At 29.3% G+C, this 20,855-nt stretch overlaps 4 protein-coding genes across 6 annotated transcripts in view; 1 reads left to right on the top strand and 3 right to left on the bottom strand.

The window, feature by feature from the left end:
• The window catches only part of LOC100166788 (fatty acyl-CoA reductase wat), a 17,737-nt gene extending 2,790 nt beyond the window's left edge, over positions 1-14,947 (top strand). Inside the window, exons 1-12 of one of the 3 annotated variants that reach the window (XM_003243126.4) lie at positions 5,450-5,592; positions 6,462-6,620; positions 7,381-7,474; positions 8,591-8,713; positions 8,794-8,919; positions 9,077-9,225; positions 10,907-11,016; positions 11,454-11,646; positions 13,461-13,629; positions 13,778-13,902; positions 13,977-14,234; positions 14,333-14,947. In XM_003243126.4, the coding sequence (XP_003243174.1) occupies positions 5,588-5,592; positions 6,462-6,620; positions 7,381-7,474; positions 8,591-8,713; positions 8,794-8,919; positions 9,077-9,225; positions 10,907-11,016; positions 11,454-11,646; positions 13,461-13,629; positions 13,778-13,902; positions 13,977-14,234; positions 14,333-14,420 (1,599 nt within the window). In that variant the 5' untranslated portion in view covers positions 5,450-5,587 and the 3' untranslated portion in view covers positions 14,421-14,947. Of the gene's footprint in view, positions 1-5,449; positions 5,593-6,094; positions 6,369-6,461; positions 6,621-7,380; positions 7,475-8,590; positions 8,714-8,793; positions 8,920-9,076; positions 9,226-10,906; positions 11,017-11,453; positions 11,647-13,460; positions 13,630-13,777; positions 13,903-13,976; positions 14,235-14,332 lie in introns of those variants that run through there. The other 2 variants (XM_016802793.2, XM_008182794.3) reach the window with 2 other exon arrangements.
• LOC103308779 (inositol polyphosphate 1-phosphatase-like) lies at positions 1,089-3,848 on the bottom strand. The gene is made up of 4 exons (XM_029486420.1): positions 3,837-3,848; positions 3,473-3,743; positions 2,481-2,652; positions 1,089-1,586 (listed from the first exon to the last, which is right to left on the bottom strand). Exons 1-4 carry the CDS (start codon positions 3,846-3,848, stop codon positions 1,469-1,471), a joined length of 573 nt encoding a protein of 190 aa, XP_029342280.1. The 3' UTR covers positions 1,089-1,468.
• Positions 14,948-15,513: 566 nt separating the features above from the next.
• On the bottom strand, positions 15,514-18,332 carry LOC100568556. Its single transcript, XM_029488778.1, has 3 exons — positions 18,045-18,332; positions 17,420-17,617; positions 15,514-16,548 (listed from the first exon to the last, which is right to left on the bottom strand). The coding sequence occupies exons 1-3, from the start codon at positions 18,291-18,293 to the stop codon at positions 16,405-16,407; spliced, it is 591 nt and encodes a 196-aa protein (XP_029344638.1). The 5' UTR covers positions 18,294-18,332; the 3' UTR covers positions 15,514-16,404.
• A 957-nt stretch (positions 18,333-19,289) lies between these two features.
• On the bottom strand, positions 19,290-20,831 carry LOC115033918. Its single transcript, XM_029488780.1, has 3 exons — positions 20,157-20,831; positions 19,611-19,741; positions 19,290-19,493 (listed from the first exon to the last, which is right to left on the bottom strand). Exons 1-3 carry the CDS (start codon positions 20,347-20,349, stop codon positions 19,305-19,307), a joined length of 513 nt encoding a protein of 170 aa, XP_029344640.1. The 5' UTR covers positions 20,350-20,831; the 3' UTR covers positions 19,290-19,304.
• Between the last annotated feature and the right edge of the window lie 24 nt (positions 20,832-20,855).

Below are 20,855 nucleotides of genomic sequence, written 5' to 3'. Positions count from 1 at the left end.
ATATAAAAGTTGAACATTTTATAAATTATTAACTAAAAAATAATTATTCAATTTTAAATTTGATAAATTTTGTCAAAATTCGATCTTTAAATGCTTATAAAAAAAAATTGTGCCTATGTATTTTTAATATTTTTCAACGCTATTGTAACAATGTATCAGGAGCCTTGTATTAATTTTTTACAGTTTTTGGCCCAATAGATAAAACTTTATTGATATTTATAGAAAAAAAAACTAAAAAAATTGAAAACTTACAATGTCCGTAAACAGCTCAAAAAGAGTCAAATTATTTTCAAAATTTTATCGTATATATAAAATGCTAATATAAACACTCAGTGAAATTTTCAAGTTTCTACAGTCATTCGTTTTTTAATTACAACAAAATAAGAAAATCGTTAATTTGAGTTTCTTATAGATATTTTTTTTTTGATAAAGGTAGATTATCCTATAAGGAATCTTGTATTACACTTTAAAATCTTAGTTCTAAAAAGAAAAATTTTTACGAATTATAAACACAAAATAATTAGGTAATTTTCGTGATTTTTCCATATTTTGTCAATTTTTGAACTTTAAATGCTAATAAAAAAAAACTGTGACTAAGGATTTTTAATATTTTTCAAATGTCTTTGTAACAATATAGTAGGAGCATCGTATTAAATTTTCAAGTATTTTTACTCATCATATAAAGTTTTATTGACATTCATAGAAAAAAAAACTAATAATATTGGAAACTGAAAATGTCCCTAAGTAGTTCAAAACAAATCAAAATATTTTTAAAATTTTATCACGTATAGAAAATGGAAATATAAACAATCAGTGAAAATTGCATGTATCTGTCATTTGTTTTAAAGTTACAACAAAAACCAAAATCAATTTTCTCGAAAACAGATTTTGCGTAAAAAGTCCCGTTTTTCCTTAATTTTTCTTGTGTTTTTCACGGCGCATTTGAAAACTATTGATTACTTTTGACCCCCCCAAAGTACCAACGAGATTCACTTTCCTATCAGAAAAGGTACTGTTGAAGAAAATCCAAGCACTTTTACTGTCCTAAAAGGTGATGACAGACACAAAAATAAAAAAAAATTTAAAAAAAAATAAAAAAAAAAACACACATCATTGTAAAATCAATACATTCATCGTTCCACTCAGAATCTAAAAGACTGATACAAAATATATCTTAGACTTCGCAATATTATCATTAGTGCGTTATTGAGACGCGGGAAAAAAATGATTTAAATCTCTCATGCCCGATTCCGTGACATTTTTGCAAACGCGTTATTCATAATAATAATCATATCTGCCATTATCTGCACGTAAATTTAGTGTTTTTTCAAATAATTATATTGCCAGTGTTCGCGACTCACTATTGTATTATATGAATAATTTATAATCCTACACCTATAATGGGTATGTTTAACAGGCGTTTATTCCGCTTTGGGTAAACGATCGATGAGAGCATAATATAATAAATTTATAAATGTATAACTAATTGGAGTTTTTTCTTTACCTGATTGCAGCTAATGAATTCTGGCAACGAGTTTAAACTTTTCTGTCCGTCGCAATACGCCCAGTAACATCTTCCATTCCACCTACAAACACGCAGACGTGATGAAATGAGTTCTTAAAATACGTCTTGTTGACGTTTCACTTTCCCGTTTCTCGATTCGTTATTAAGTTTGTTCAGGGAATTTTTATTTTTATAAATATACATGTACAATTACGTTAAATTTTACGTTATTCTCACTTATGTCAATTATTCACAATTATTATAGTATAATTAAAACAAATAATTGTTTTAAATTTGTCATAATATACAGGTATACTGCCAGCATTGCAGATGAGTATAATAAATAATAATTTATAATATTATCCATTGAAATAATCAAAACTATTTTGTTTTACATGCATTTCAGATAGAGACCTACCCAAAGTATAGGTAGGATGTCAAAATAATATTTTACGACGTTTAAATAAATAATATTGTAATGATGTCATATCGTTAAGATGTTAAAACAAACTGTTCGTTATTAAACACAAAACGTGCGTTCTATAGTACCTATTAAACAATTAACGCAAAAATACGTGACGTTTAGTTTAAAACAATAAATGAATGTTCCCAATTTAATAACACTTGGTTCACTTGGTTAAATATACATAATAAGTATACTGACAAACATAGGCGCAAATCACTCAAAAATATCAGGGGTGCTTAAGCATCAACATTTTTTAAATATGTTTTTGAATTTTTAATAAATGTAGTTATAATGGAAATATTATGGTGTATAAGTGATAATCACGGGATTCGGGGTGCTAAGCACTCTTAGCACCCCTGCGATTTTCGTCAATGCAGTAGCAAATATAATAATTATTGTATTAGAACAAATGTATTAGATATTAAATAATCGGTTATTGATGATGAAGTGTTTTAAAAAAAAAAAACTATTATATTATTTACAACAGCAAATTAAAACAGTGGCCATTACCCATTGACGGCGTCGAATTCGAAAAACGGTTGATTGATGACACCAGCAATAGGTTTTCCGCTGTACTTGTCGAACAAACCAATATTGACTGTAACACAGTGAAGTCCGCTGGAGTGGAATCCGTATTCGTTTATGGTATCGACATTTCCGTTTATATATTCGTTTGTTGAATCTATAATGATTCACAGTAGTTCGAATAGTAAACATTTATAGTGTTATAAATTAAGTATACCTACCTACATAATGATATTAATATGTTATTGATCATTTTTTTTTTTGTGTAAATATATTCTGCAATAAAAACGTAATGTATTCGTTAACACATTCGTATAATTTATTGATATGTAGGTAGATAGTTATTTAGCAATTGGATAATTACCGAAGTGATTTACTTAAAATTGATATAATATTATATATTATAAGCTGATCCTGCGCGGCTTTCCGTGTGAAAAATGTTATAATATAGTATACTGCACCGCTTATTTACACTGTCGTTGTGTTGTTTTTATCATAATATATTATGAAGTACAAGTCTAAAATTGCATGTATACCTATGGTATGTTTTTTTTGAGTTGCACCTATACTAATATTACTATTAATTTATTCAGTCAATTCAATTACAATTAAATAATGACAATAAATTACAACAATAATAGCTGATACGATATATTATAAGCTTTTATCTGATATACGACATTTAATAAATGCATTTATATACCTAGGTAATAACAATTTAAAAAAACGAACGAATTATTCAAATTTAAATATTATCTGAAAACGTGACGGCTATTAATACATTATAGTTAAACTTTATACTTTCAGTACCTATTGAATATTGTTTAAATTATTATTGGTATCCATTGGCACCCAACACGTGAGAGTGATGACATTTTTTTATTATAAAAAGACTAGTGACAATGACATAATTTCTGTCGCTCTATAATAGTATTATGTAACATACATATAATTATTAATTATAATATATGAATTACCAATGGGATCGATCCATATTCCGATTTTCTCCAAATCGAGATTTTCCTCTTCGGGCGGATAACAGTCAACGTTGAGATCTTTTGATTCGAACTCCTTGTGAGCAGCTTCGGCTAAGCTCTTGGCCGAGTCCAAATCGTCGCCCAGAGCTTTCGTCAAACACTGCAACGTCTCTTCTACTGTCTCTCCGACTTGTATGGTGACATCTTGGCCTTTATTGTTTTGTATAGTATCATTTTCTTCGCCATACACGTTCCATTCGAGTTCTGGAAACTATAAACTGTAATTTAAATGTATATGATTCTACAAATACTTTCGCAAGGCTCCATTATGGTTCACAAGGAATAAACAATTACATGACGATACGGAAACACTCATTATTCGGGATTATTAGTTCAATATCCCAAAAGTACAATGGGACTTGAAACCAAAAAAAAGACAGACGACTATAACCCCGGCTGTTAAAGGCGATTTGGAAGACTCCGAAAACTGCAACGACTATGAATAATAAATTAGGTAGGTACTGCACACAAAACCCAATAAATATTTTATTTATTAATTCTTTATCCATTGACATCACTCACTAAAGTCTCAAATAATCGATACTGTTTATGTAATGCGTAACATGGAACAAATAGTTACAATATATGTTATATATATCATGTAAATATTTCATCAAACTTTCAATAACATGTATAAATGATGATAGGTATGTAGAAATAATTTATTATTTTAAACATATAATAAATAATAATAAAAAAATTATACAATTTATCAATTATATGCTTGATAACTGATTGGTGATGGCTAAATGACTTCACGTTTTATTGTATGGCCTGAATAATCGTTAATATTAGATACTGGTAAATGGGAAACCAAAATTATACGTAAAATAATAAATTGACATTGATATGAAGTGGTAGGCAAAAAATTATAAAATAACTGCACTGCACAATAGAGGACAGGTACCAATATATTAATATATTGCACAATAGTACAAATAATGGTACAATAGTTTAAGTCAATATTTTTAGAAACAATTTAAGTATATAGACAATAATTTTGTATGTACTCTGGTAAAAATTAATTTTATAATATTGCTTACTCAAATCTCTGGAACTGTAGTAGAACTTATAACCTAACCTAACCTATTATACTGTTGATATATGGAACTACGATTATGATATCTTTTTTTAATTTAAATTAAAAAAAACATTACCTAATCAGTTGGTTTGAAAATGTAGCTTTTTTTTCACCCTATCTCATGTGCCCGGAAGTCGACACGAATTACTGACGTAGTCCTTAGGTAACACCAGCTATTATCTACGATAAATATAATGCCAGCTAAATAAACCTACCAAAATTTCGCTATAATACGTTTTTGCAGTTTATAGTTATATACAAATATACAATACGTCAATACTACGCATACTTGCAATCCAAATTCTGGCCAATATGCCAATATATCGATGAAAAACGGATTTTTAAAGAAAACAAAACACCGTACATGAATGCAGTGTCATATTATATTCACTAGAAATAATAATGAGGTAATCTTATGACTAATATAATACACGAAAACCAAATATATTTTATGAAAATTCAAAATACTATTTAGGTATGTGAATAGACCGACATTTACAACTTTATCATACAAATGTAAATTTTATAGTGTTATAAAAATATGACGCGTAATGCAAATCAAGTTTTTATTATTTATCGATATAGGTACAATTGAATATTTTAACGAAAAATATAATATGAGAATTGACAAAGAAAAGATTGCCCACACATATAGTTATCGATATAATAATCTACAACAATATTATATTTATATTGTACCAGAAACGTGAATCTATCGATCATATAATAAACCTATGAGTAATGTCATTGTCATTTCAAATTATAATACACAAAATAGTAAGTTCAATAACTCGCTCACTTAATAAACAAATTATATTGTTGTTCTATGGTCAAAGGTCTTGATATACAGTACTTATTATTCATTCATTTTGTCGTTTAACGAGATGGATTTGTAATTTGTATCACTCGTTTACACGCCGGGTTGATGGAAACATTAGAACACAACTGAAGAGAAATATTTCAAAAATTATATTATGACGTAACTATTAATCATTTATTATATTTTCAAGTAGAAATTTACGAATACCTGCTTTTATTTAAATAATATCTATGTTAACATATTATTATAAGTCTCTAGGTACATTGTGTATCGTCTTGATAATAATATCTGATTATATGACCGTAGAAACATTTTAACTTCGTTTGTTTCCGTTGAAATCGTGTGCCTGGTAAATATATAATATTACATATACCAAAGCACTGCTGAAGTTGAACTATTTTTATTATTCACCTATATTACGCAATACATCTCTGTGTATTATAATATTATCAGACATACTCTTAATAATATAATTATCATATTTTATTTCGTGTTTAAGTGTAAAATTCTAAAATATGATGTAATAAAATAACATCTTATAGAGTTTAGGATATACATATGAGCAGGGCCATCGTAAATTCGGTATAAGTAACGAGAATATTATTTTGTTTAATAATTTAATATTATATGAATTGAATGCCCCCTCTACATGTCAATACATAATATTTATTACTATATTGTTCTTCAGGGTCATTGACTTAAAATATTTAGCTGATGGAATTGTTGATAGAAACCTAATGTTTTTGTCAACAATTATTAATTCCGGTGTAGATGCTTTCCATAACACCTTATGCATATTACTCGTAGGTCAACATATTAGGGCTTACCTATATGTCTGTACCACAGAAGTAAAGTAACGCAAGTCCATTTTTTTTAAATACCGAGTTACTTCTATGATCAGAATTTAGAATATCCTTTTTGTGATATTTTCAAAGGTCTTAAACTCTTACAGGATCTTTTTACACCAACAACAACATTGTTCATTTTTGGTACATTTTTTCACATTTCGTATTGTTTTGACGTTTCAGGATGCCTGCCGATATTGCAGTCATGGATAAGTTCGACTCGAACAACAAGAGCACAACTCATGACCTTTCGGAAATTCAATCTTTTTACAATGGTACGACGGTTTTTTTGACTGGCGCCACTGGATTTGTGGGGAATTTAATCCTGGAAAAACTAATCAGGTAACAGCTATTCATTTGATTACTCTTATATATTATATTACGCCATTGTTCAATCGAATTTAAATTGTTTATTGTTAATGATGTGCATATTTTGGGTGTTCACAACACAATATATTTATTAAATATATTATTTAGACACACAATAATACATTGATATGAATATATTTATTGTATAGTAATTAATAATATATTATTACGTGTACATTTAATAAATTCAATACAATCGTTTGAATTTTAAACTTCAACAGTTTATTGATATCAGGGCACATGGTTTTAAAACTAAAAACTAAGAATTAAGTAGAAATTTCTGGTCATGTACCTATAGATTAAGATAAATTAGCGTAAATTGTTGTAAAATATAAAAATTACCTATCAAATATTTTGTTTGTTTAGTTTTTACTAAGAAATTCAGGAAATAGTTTGACGCTTACATTTTGCGTAGGTAACGTACAAATTAATGATATTCCATCATAGGTACATTTCTGTCTCATACTATTTACAAAATGTAGTAAATTATAACAACAATTTTTAATCTTATTCATTAACTTTTATTCAAAAATTCCAATATTGAAACATAAAAATATTTAAATACCTAAATAATTCAATATCACTTTTACATTTTTACCGACTTAATAATTGAGAACACTTAAACTTTGTTTCTATAATAATTCTTGATATAATATATTATAAGAGTTAAGTCAAAAAATATACTAAGTATAATAGTAAGTTAATAATTTTTTTTTTTTTTTTTTTATTTCAGAACATGTTCTGGAGTTAAAAATATTTATGTCTTGATCAGAGAGAAAAAAGGGAAAACTACAGAAGAAAGGTTTAAAGAGCTGTTCAATGATCCAGTGAGTAAATATTATTATTTATTTTTTTACAATTAGATAATAGTTTTAGAAATTTAACTATTTTTATATACGGATAATAATTCACGATTGGTTTTGATAGTATAATTTTTCGTCTAAATTATGTTACAATAGGTAGAATATTTTATATTTTCAACATTTGAATATAATATATCATATTAATCAAATTTTATTGTCTTGTTTTACTGAATCAAAATTATGAACATAATTATTAAATTAAAAACTGTTTTTCTAATACTATTTAAAACTCAAATTACCAGATAAATACTAAAATATAAATTAAACTTTTGAACTTCCAAATTTTACACCACAATTTTTAACTTAATATTATAAAAACATCCGATTGAATTATTTTTAAACATCATATTATGTCTATTTATGAATAAAAAAATGAACAATACATGCAAATGAATTTTGACTAGATCATATACATATATATGTATATATTGTTTCTTTCAATGAGTTTAAAATAAAAACATATAAAACAAAAAGCAAAACACATAATATCTGAATGTAAAATATATGATAAAAAACATAGTTATCGACCTCTAACAGAGACGATTATTAATACTAGGAAATTTAAATAGGTATGCTATAATATATTCATATCTACAAATACAATATAATCATAAATATTTATTATTTAGTTAAAAGTATATATTTAGACAAAATCTGTATAAAATAATAAAACTAATTAGTTAAAGTGAAAAGAGTATATTTTAGTAGAATTGGTACAATTTAAATATTTAATATAAAGCATTTTACTTACCAACATCCGCATGTATATGATCGATGTACATTTAATCGTAGGAATATTCTATACATGTTTGTTCATTTGTTTATATTGTCAATTCTCCTTTTTCTTATAGTTTTTAAAATCAGTGTAATAATATAATATATTAGGTAACTAAAAGTAACTAAATAGAGCTACTATGAACGTGAAATCGCTAAGGTATCAATAAAACAAATCATGGCCAATCATGGCTAAGTAGGTAGGTAGTCAAAGAGTAATAAAAAAATTAATTAAATGCCGTTCATACATTTTTAAAATTTACATTCCGTTAAGTAAAACGCGAGGTGTTCGATTTAAAATTTCAGGTATTTGAATTGATGAAAAAAGAACAACCCAACTATTTAGAAAAGGTCACAGCAGTAATCGGTGATTGTTGTTTACCAAATTTAGGGATACAAGAGCAATACATAGACATTATAAAAGATGAAGTAATAACACTCAACAATAATTATTATAATAATCGTTAGATTTTTCTTTTATCCTAACATTTTTTTTTTTTTAAACAAAGGTTAACATTGTTATACACTCTGCTGCTACCGTAAGATTTGACGAACATTTAAGAAAAGCGGTTAACATCAATATAGTCGCCTTGCAGGATATGCTGAAAATAAGCCAAGGAATGAGAGACTTAAAGGTAGGTAATGCGCATTGGTATACGCGTCTATTGTTCTGTATATTTTTTTTAAATTAAATCATTCATAATAAAATTAATAATGATAATGCAATACTACGAAGTTAAATAGTTTTTTGTTTTTACTTTCGTTTTATTCATAATGACTGTTTCCGATTAGGCTTTCGTTCATATTTCAACCGCTTATTCGAATTGTGCTGGGAGAAAAGTCGTAGATGAAGTGTTTTACAAACCACCAATATCTGGAGATAATTTGTTTCAGCTCATGAACAGTCTTGACGATGACTACATCACCAGAATTACTCCTTCGTAAGTATGGCGTACATGTATGATCTGCAGTACTGGTGTTTAATAGATAGAACAAATTGAAATTAATTTGTTCGAATGGTATAAAACAAATTAATTTCGAAAAAATAGAGAGTTAATTGAATACAATTTAATTAGTCATATATTGTTTAAGTACGCTGCAACACGATTGCACATTTTTCCTTATTTTTACCTGATAAAATCACAACACTATTGCACCCCGATCCCTTTTTACCTGATAAATCACAACACGATTGCTTACCAAATGATATGTGTATAATGTTTATACCTACTATCACTATGTATAGTAATAAATATATGTAAAATAGTTACATACTAAATGCTCCTACGTCTAATTTTAGAATTCCCGATTATTTACTTAAAAACTAACGTATAATTCCCCCCCAACTTTATGGGCAGATTAATCATCAGAAGAAGCTGGAACAACTCATATTCCAGAATCTTTTCATATGCATTATGCAGTTTTATACCTCGCACCTATCTGTTCGCCAAATAATAAACATATTATTAGGTATTCAAACTGAAACATATTTAAAAATGAAGTCTCAAACGTAATGAAAAAAATAAATTACGAATAGAGCAAGAAAACAACATTACATTTATAACGGATACTTGGGAAAAATTTAAAAATAATAAAACATCAATGATTGATTATTTACAGGCAACGGGACCACGTTTTTGTCCTAGTCACCAAATGTAATTTTAAGTACAATATTATACATATTAAAAAATGTATGATTATGATTCATATCATGTTTTATTTTTATATGAACAAAAAAAATATTGACTATTGTCTATTGACTTACATTGAGTACGAGTATATTCATGCGATTTAGAAACACAAAACACACTTTTAACCAAACCAACAATGTTAATTTGTTGTCAGTCCTAAGTCTATGTAATAACCGGGAAGGAAAATAATTGTGAATTAATAACTAATAAGTTATTGAGTACATTTATATGAAAATTATATAGAAAATATGTATTGTATATACAATTTCATTTTGTACATAAATTATTATATTAAATATTAATGTAGTATATACTATATACATCACACATCATTTAGTGCTCAATCATGTTGTTATTATTCAGGTCAAAAAAGGAAAAAGTGCACAATCGTGTTGTAGCCCTTTAAGAGGACGAACACTGGTATTTGTTGACTCAGTCTTACAAGTGCGTAACATAGCAAATTTACGCTCAGCATAACACTTGTAGCTTCGTTAGTTTAAACATTAAGGTGAATTGACCTATTATGAAAATTGATGGTAAGAACATTATCTGTGTTTGTACGTTCATTTTTTACGATAATTCAGTTTTCAAATGAGTTATGAGTTTTTTCTAATTTACGGTATATTATATACGCATAACTTGCTAAAAAATTGAACTATCGTAAAAACCAACATATAAACACAGAAAATATTCTTACCATCAAGTTTCATAATAGGTACACTTGTAAGACTGAGACAACAAATACTACTGTTACGTCCTCTTAAGAGGCTGTCAGCGCACTATTTGTTTTCTCTCTCTGGCTCACACGCAACATAGACAAAATGCATTTACGCAAAATCATTTTTTCTATGTGTTTAAGTAATCTTAGAGTAAAGTCACCCATGACAAAAAAGATAGAGAATAATGTATAGTATGTTTTTTATTCATATAGAATGCTGAAGGATTGGCCAAACACATATGCTATGACAAAAGCAATTGCCGAAGGCGAAATCACAACACACGGCAAAGGGTTACCCATTGGAGTGGTAAGGCCGTCGATGAGTGAGTATACACTATATATAAATACGTTGAACATATATAATATTATAGCATTATAGTGCAGTAGCGCAACCGGCCTGAAACCTTTTTAACCGAATTTGAGTACTCTTGTCAAGTGGTAAAATACAATAAACCGTTTTGTTAAATATTGTTGAATAGTGATTACCTATATAATAACAATAATAATAAAAATATGTTTGACAATAAAAATTGTTAAAAGAACCACCAGAATATAAGTTTAAAATACAAATACAGTGTGTAACCTTTTAAAGGTAACCCGACATATTTCAATCTAGTAACCTCGGATTGTTATATTAAGGTCCTTCCCCGCCCCCACCAAAACCTTTCTGATTGCAATACTGTTACTAGTTGTGGATCGTCGCCGTTGTCGATATTACGAAGGAATAATACGTTTTTGGTAAATTTATTTTGAATCGTAGTAGTGGCCACCGACAGCGAACCGGTCCCCGGGTGGATCAACAACATCTACGGACCGACAGGGGTCTGCGCGGCCACCGGCATTGGACTCATGAGGTGCATGTTGGCCGATTCCGACCTAATGGCTGACATCGTGCCCGGAGACTTCGTCAGCAACGCCGTTGTGGCATCTGCCTGGGACATCCACAACCAATGGTGAATAACTTTTTTTTTTGGACTTTCACAGTCCTTTAAGGCCCACAGCCGCAACAAAATGTTGTCTCCATCCCTTTCTATCGTTTGCACATTCTTCTGCGTTCTTTACGTTTAGAAGTTTCAAGTCTTCTTGTACTCTATCCACCCATATTTGTCTAGGACGTCCTCGAGATCTCCTAGTGTTGGGTTTCCATTTAGTTATTAATCCAATCTTTCCTTCTGATCTCCATACATGTCCCACCCAATTTATCCTCGTGCTCTTCAGGGACCCAATAATGTTAGGTTCCTTATAAAGATTATCCAATTATTTGTTGTTTCTCATTTCATACTCTCCATCGTTATTTCTCTTTGGACCGAAAATTGTCCTTTATAATATAAATACAATTTTCGATATAATATTATATCTTTCTTTCAAACACTCCTAACTTTCCTTTATCCGATTTTGTCGTGGCCCATGTACCGCATGCATATAGAGCAATTATTGGTTTGACTAAGACTTTGTGTAACGTTAATAATTTAGACTTTATTGATAGATATCTTGATTTGAACAGTGGCATTAGACTATAGTAGCATCTATTTGCTGCCATAAGTCGTTTTTTAACTTCTTCGTGGCTATTAGCATTTTCATTGATCTCTACGCCTATAAGGTACTTGAAGCTCTGTACCCTTTCAAATTTATATTCATCAACTTTTAAATAATTAGTATTTTGATTTCGTCTTGAAAGTATCATATACTTTGTTTTTGACTCGTTTATCTTCAGACCAATCTCTTTACCTTCACTTGGTGAATAGCTATATTTAAAAAAATTATAGTACCTATGATAATATATTCTTATGATTTCGCGTTCGTGTGGCACCGAATTTGGCTATCGTCGTGTTATTGTGTAATTTATAAGGAATTCGAATATTTTCTCCTGTCAACGACTAACCCTCCTCCCCATAACCATACAAACAGAAGACACTGGACGCCGACCCATTTTAACAAGTGAGCTAGATACTTAATAATTTTAGGTATCTGGTCATGTTCGCCACTATTTATTTAGGTAAATTATTTATATCATTACATGCAGCACAATAATATTATTCTTTTATTATTTCTTCATTGGAAATCGTATTTTTTTCTTCAATGATAAGTACTTTACTTTGTACATAACGCGTAAAATGTGTTTAATTTTACGCGCGTGATCAACCGATATTGGTATAATCAATAGTTATGTTTTATATTATGATCATCTAAAGATCGATTGATTGTTGACCCATAGGCCATAACCCATGTGATGATAATGCGTCTATGAAGTCAGTGGAAAAATCTGTTCTCAAAAAATAGGGTCGAGGGACCCTAACCTTAACATAGATACATTAAATTGGGCAGGGGCGTTTATATTCTTCTCAATTACGCGAAAATAATGTTTTTCGTAAACGATAGCCAAAAAAAGTATAAAACTATCATAATTTCTACGGGTTTGCGCAGTGCTAAAAATAAACACGCAAGTCGATAATCGATGAAAGTTCGTATAATTTTATTAATTTTTGACATAGCTGCAGGTATTATTATTATAAGAAAAAAAGTGATTTATTAATTAGGTAAGCAATAATATTCAATTTTTTTAAAATAAATGACAAATGCCGGTTATGGTTTTAAATACACCACGTTTGACCGCTGCAATCGTATTATCACACTATTACTTTACGAGTTCAGTAATAATTAATTATATTGTAGATTTTCGTTTTAGATGTTTTGATACATAACCTTAGTAGTGCCGTATTGGTATGACATGTAAAAGTAAATTAAAACATACAATTAAACATTTTAGGAAAGAGCATAAAAACTCCAATTGTGAAGTTGAAGCAGATGGTTTGAATAAGGAACAATTCGTGCCACCAATTTACAATGTCGTTTCTTCGAGGTCTAACCCATTAACATGGGGAGAATTTTCAGTGTTCAACAAAAAATATGGATGTCATATTCCATCTGTAAAAGCGGTGAGTGCTTCGAAGACGTTTTTACTCAAATAATACCCAACGTAATATTAAGTTGAATTAAAAAATGGTTATTAATTTATTGTCTTGGACGGACTTTATACCTGAGCGAACCATAATCATCGTTTTTTTTCGTTTTTATATATTATAGATCTGGCCATTTATGTTGAGGCTTACTAAAAATCATTACGAATTTACAATTTTATGTTTTCTCCTCCACACCTTACCCGCGTACATTATCGATTCCTTAGCGAAACTTACGGGAAGAAAGCCACAGTAAGTACCAAGTACACGACGACGAAAAATATGATAACATAATATATCGATATATGATGCAAAATAATTTCTAGATTAATAGACGGATACAAGAAAATTCACAAATTCATCGAAGTCATAGCGTACTTCGCCCTACAGTCGTGGACGTTCCACGACAACAACACGAAGTCACTGATAAAAAAACTGTCCAAACTGGACCAGTCCCTATTTAAGTTCGACATGAATAAATTAGACTGGAACGAGTATTTCAAAAAACACGTGGTGGGCATTCGACTGTACATCGTAAAAGATCCAATGGAAACGGTGCCGGTAGCGTTAAAACGAAATAAAAAGTCAGTATAATATTCACTGTCCAACAGACATAATTGGTCGTTACATTTCATCGATAGTATTTTCAGATTATTAATTATTTTCCGATTTATGCTTTCAGACTGTTCATGATTCACTACACATTAATGTCTTTTTTGGTGGCATTATTGATGACAGTAGTCTACGGACTGTTCCTACTCTTCTTGTAGGCAATTCTAATCTCTGCTGTGTCCTAAATGGTAATTATAACTGCATTTAACAAACAAAATATATTTGTAATATGAACCTATTGTAATACATGTCTCACTTACTTACGATGTAGGTATTTCACTTTTACTCAAAGTTGTGTAATTTTATGAAAATTTTTTTACTTGAATTCATCAACTTCATTTTTCAATACCTATACTACAATGTGTATTATATATTTATATATATGTATTATCATTAATTGTACAATTTTTCTCTTTTATGCACGCACTTAGGTATGCTATATATTATAATAATATATACCTACCTAAGCATAATGTGTCAGTATTTTTTGTAAGTGGAATAAATAATTATTATTACAAATATTGAATTATTGCATGGTTATACCTAATATATACCTATTTTTTCAAAACGTTGGTGTTCATATTACGTCATTGATTTTAAGATAATTGTATGTATTAAAATTACTTTTAGTTATTACTTATTAGGTACATTAAATTATTATAAAAAATATATTTGGTGAAATAAATTCCTTTTTAAATGTATTATATTTTTCGTCTTTAACAATGGAATCTCAATTAGGTAAATTGGCCGTTGTCTTCATTTTATACCATAATTATAAAGATTTTGAGATATTAAAAAATGAGATGAATGGACTTACCTTTTTTTCCGCGACTTAACTTACCTACTGCCCTTTTATTCTCGGGACCCGAAGAAAAGGTAATTTTGGACCCAATTTATCAATCCCATTATGGTTATCAGCTCTTAAACATTGAAAAAAAGGTCAAGGAGGGATCAATCCCCCTCATCACTCCCCACCTAATGTTTGACCGTCACTGAAACAAATAATAAATTGAATCTATTGCGATCATTCTATAATAATAAATATTTTTAAGCTACACGTATTTTAATGATACTGATTTTTTTTCAAATAAGTTTTAATAAAACATTAAACCGAGTTTAATATCAATATAATTATGAATGAATAATAAATAATTTATTATTATAAAATATAACGATAACATATTATAATAGGGTACACACTATTGAGTTAATTGAAATGCATAAAGTATTATAAAAATAATATTGATTTAATGTATAAGATTCTCTCTTTACGATTGGGTTGTGTATCGTATGTATATTATATTTTGTATAATATTCTAAATGAAATGTATTATGTGTAAGTGTGTAACCTATACTTATTAAGTTATGCGACGACTACTCAGTGGTGGACTTTACTGTGTAGGTCGTAATACCAGGGTTGCAGTTGCAACTTCCAGGAGGCCATGCCGCGCCGCGGTAATAACCGTATAATATAATATATACAATATACTTATATAATAAACGCTTAGGTATGTATAGATAAAAATATATTATATTTTTTAATTTTGTTTAAATGTGATAGTTTTGTACAATTAATTTTCAAATATGTTAGTTTTAACTGTCAAAGGGATTTAAAACCGTTTTTAGATCAACGTTTATGTTACCTACTTAATTTTTTAAAAGCAACTTATTTTTACGTCTCAAACTGCAGTGCTATAATATTTATTTAAATGGGGATCTACACGTTGATAGGAAAAGAATTTAGAAAATGTTACTTTTTTCGAACTTAGGTATTGGTGGCATACTTGTTGATTGCCTTTCAATAGAAATTTTACTTTTATTCAATTTTGTACTGGAAAGATTTCCGAGCGAATTTCCAGACTAAGCTACATAATTTACGGCACCGTCGAGTAACAATTTTGCAAAAAACTGTCAAAGGATTGAAAACAGTTTTTAGAACGAAGTTTATGTGGGGATCTTTAAGATTCATCTTTATCTATTTTTGGATTTAAAGCAATGTGAAACTTTTTTTTTATATTATCGTATTTTTCATTCAACGTCCTATATATTATGTATATTTTATCTTTTTTTTTTCGTCAAAAGTCCAAACAATATATTTACGATTATAACGAACAATACGCGAGATTACAATATGGGTCGTATTTACACATTATGTGGTTTTAACGGTAGGTAGTTTTTCAACCCTTGTAGGTACTTGATGTAGTTGCGAATAAAGCACCTTTCTTTTTGTCGAGTTTCCAGATATCTGTACAATTTTACAAATTGTTGTGAATTCGGTTCAATGTTCTAAAACAAACGATAGGTAACACATTTTATTGGTTTTTTTTATTGTTTTTCTTTACTGTTTTATATTATATAGTAATATTCGTAATATTGTATATTATCATAGTTTTATAGGTACTATGTAAAAACATTCTACTTTCAGTTGTAAACATCGTAAATAATAAATTAAAAACAACAATAATTTATTATCAGATTATTAGAAAACAAATATGGTACACGAATTGAAATAATAATTTATATTTACAATTACATGGAATGGCTATAAAGAAGTGTTGTAAAAATATATTGTTTGAGTGCCAGTTTTAAACATTCTTATTACCATTGAATATTTATATCCTATTCCACGCGTGCCAATGGATTTTGCTATTTTGGGTGACTTACACAATTAGGCTGACATCTAGTGGTTCCTACATATTTGGAAAAATATAACTATTTTCAAAATTGTAAAGAAGAACCAATTAAATCAAAATCGAACTAAGAATATAATCTTATGAAATTTTCAACAACTACCCCTATCTATAAAAGCGTATAATTAACCCTAAAAAAATTCTAAAAAATAACGTAGGTATCACTAAAAATATAAGTTTGCATAATTAATCTTGACGCTTAATCATAACACTCGAGTAAGCACAACATATCGTGTTGGGGGGGGGGAGGGGGTCAAAACTTCGTACGACAAGAGGACGAGATGTGTTGAATTCAATCGACTTTTCTCTGTAAATACGCTTATAATATGCACTTGTATACTGCACAGGAAAATTCTATAAAGTCTGACACATTTTTTTTTAGTTTTATTCTATGCGTATACCTACGCACTTAGGTTTGCGTAACTATAAAAACAAAAACGAAACGTTTTGCAGGTAGGCATACTCACGCGGAATGACATTTTTCCGGACTCGCTGATGACCACCGGGTATGACGAGAAAACGCCGTCGTTGATGTGTCCTGGTCGATGTACAACAATCATCATGCACACTGTCCTGTCACCCGTTCCCCGACACCAGTCGATTATGTGATGGCACACCGCCGATATAACACAATGTTTGTAGGTCCTTACCGTCTGTACTGCTTCCTATACACGTCGCACACATAATAATATATTATTATTATTAGGCCTGGGTGACTTGGCAAAAAGTCGGTGTCAAGTCGAGTCGTCGTGAACGTGAAAAATGTACGGTTAGACATTTAGTATAGGTATATATAGCTATACCGGAACGTGTTAAATACAAATTAATTGTGTCAACAATACTATTATTATTATAGTAAGACCGCAAAGATAATATGATATTTAATATTATAATTATAATGCATTTTAATTTTTCGGCGTATGGACGGCGCGCGTAATATCAACATTGACCAGAAATCAATTTCACTTGTGTTCATAAAATCAAAATTGAATTAACTTTTATAAAGTATTATAATATTTGCACGTCAATGATCTGTAGTCTTAATAATAATTTCTAATATATTATAATATACGAGCGGTGCAAGGTGCGTACAAACTGTGGCGTAAAACAATTTTTGATCCAATTCGAAGACAAAAGACCCATAACTTTCTGCGTTTTCACCGTGCATTGCGATTCATATTTTCTCGGTTCGAATCTCGTTTTTTTTTTGGCGTCGGCTATGTCCAAGAAATGTTTACCCCATACGTATACGTCTGACAGTTCGTGCACTTCGCACTGTTGCACAAGAATACGTGTGAATACATAATTTATTATATATTTTAAGGTGAATACAGCGAGCATTAAAATATAATGGCTAGAATATCGTAATGCAAAAGTATATTTATAAATAATATCACACTATACATTTTTTTTAAATGTTAATATTTTCAACAATGAATTTATGGAATTTATAGTAATTACCATAAAAAAACATACCTAGTACGAAGACAAATTATTAAATAATTCAAAATGAAAATGTAATTGATTTGACGATTTACGACGAAGCACAAATTATACATCTATAATATAATAATGGTTATTGGTTATCAACAAAGAAAATTGTGTTTATTTTTTCATAAATTAATAAATAGGTAGGTACCTACAATAACTGAGTGAATAACCACAAGATTATAGGTAAATATACCCGAAAATAGTGTTTAGGCTGCATATTATTGTAACGAACCCTTAGTTTTGAAAAATGTTAGCGTTGGTGGTAATAAAATTAGAAAATAAATAGTAAATATTTCGATATGTTATGTCATATTCTCATTTCTATATCTATAGCGAGTCTCAATCATGGCTCACTGACAGTGTTTTTTGTATTTTCATTTTCAATGAAAACAAACACTCCATTCTACGTTGAATACGAAGCGGGTACTACTATACGGTCTATATAGTCTATATTATAACGACATAATAATATTATAATCAACATTTAAAGTATGAAAGATATAAGCATTATGGATAAGTTTCGTCGTACCTATACAGGAATTCTATTGAGCCTATTTAATCGAGTTGTTATTTCTATTTCGAAAGATTTTATACTATTCATCTTTGAACTATGCGTGCTCTGTTTTTTTACGTATAATCGTTGCTAAATTTCATAACGAAATCGTCGATGTATGTGTGTCATTGTGTGATGTTCATATAACGTTATAAAACAACTCGTCGACAACGAAACCTCAGCATTGGAGGTATAATATATGAATAAGTCAGAATAACAATATTATGTTATTGATATTATTGCATATTACTATATATACAATATACTGATATATATATATCATTATGACACGATAATATTATACACGATCAACTTACGTCGAGTTTTCGTGCGATGAGCCCCAACGCTTTACTCACGTGATGTCTAGACAAACCGGTAAAGTTGCACTTTTGCAGGCGTGTCGCGACTTCAGCGAAAATCTGTAACCACGTGTTGGACCACGGTCCCATCGCGACGATCCTTGCATCCGGATTGGCCAGTCGATCGAACGATTTAGCCTGTTACCATTTTATCATATTATATTATATTATATTAGGCGTTATAATTATATTCGCGACGTTTTTTTAGACGTAGTCACGGAGTGCAATATTATATAGGTGCTCGTTAGGTTTGACCTTTTTGAAAACATGGTCTAAGTTTTGGACGCTTTCGATAACTTTCCGATCCGGCACGTTCAAATCGGTCATTATCAGGAGATAGTCGGCCTTCCGGAACGCGTCGTGGTAATCTCCGGTCACGATTAATTCTGCAAACGGATTTATCATTATTAATGTCTTGATAGACGAATCTCCGAATCGATATGAATTATTTAAATTTCTGATTGCTAAGCAATATTATATCTATATAGTAATAATTAAATATTATAGTACTTATAAGATCTTTTTAAACGATCTAAATTGTATAATACAATATATATTTTTTCTATTATGATTAGTAGTTATTATTATGGATTATAGCCTGTTAAATTATTAAGAACTAATAGAGATCGATTTTCTATTTTTCTCAAAAATGTCATAGGCATGTGACATACCGTATGTCAATAAAATCTAGTAAGAACAATACCTATTATTTATTTATAGGCACATACCAACGTCTTTAAGTAAATGTAAGTTTTATTATTTATAAGACCTTAACGATCTGCAATATATATAAGTACCTACCATTCAGGTTGGAGAAACAACAATTTTTAATATGTTCAGCCGTTTCTTTTACTTTGTCCACGTCTAGAGTTAAAATAAACACGTTCAATTTATTGTCGGCGAACACTTTCCTCTGAAGTATGTTGAACGCCAACTCGATGCTAAGCACATTATGGTCCACAGAGATCACGACTTTGGTAACGGTAACATCCATTACGCTATATTATATGATAGTATAATTTAATATTATTATCAAAGCCCAAAATTGTATAATTTATAGTTATAAACCGCTTTGCGTAGAGTATCTATATAATATATTGTTTAGAAATATCGTAGCACTACTACCACGGAAACAAGATATGTATTCGTGATGATACGTTATTGAGAAATTTTGATTTTATTATACCTAACTGTTCAAATGGTTCTAGCCGCGCCGTTAAATTTGTATATTTATTAATTATTCACGATCGCGATTTATCACATCTTATAGAACATGATGTCACATTGTACATTGTATACAGAGTGTAACAAAATGAACAGACGGATGAGTAACTTTTATTTTAATCAATTAAAAACCTATTTTGTTTTTTGATTTAGGTACCTAACCAATACTATAATATTGTTAATTATATTTTTTTTTAAACGTTACATTAATAACGGAACTGAAGTCGTCACTTTGTTACATACCTAGTCAATCACATCATTTTTTGCTACACCCTA

This window comes from Acyrthosiphon pisum, chromosome A1 (genome assembly GCF_005508785.2).
Source record: "Acyrthosiphon pisum isolate AL4f chromosome A1, pea_aphid_22Mar2018_4r6ur, whole genome shotgun sequence".
Lineage (NCBI taxonomy): Eukaryota > Metazoa > Arthropoda > Insecta > Hemiptera > Aphididae > Acyrthosiphon > Acyrthosiphon pisum.
The sequence above is the reverse complement of the archived record's forward strand: the minus strand, read 5'-3'. Positions and strand labels throughout refer to the sequence as shown.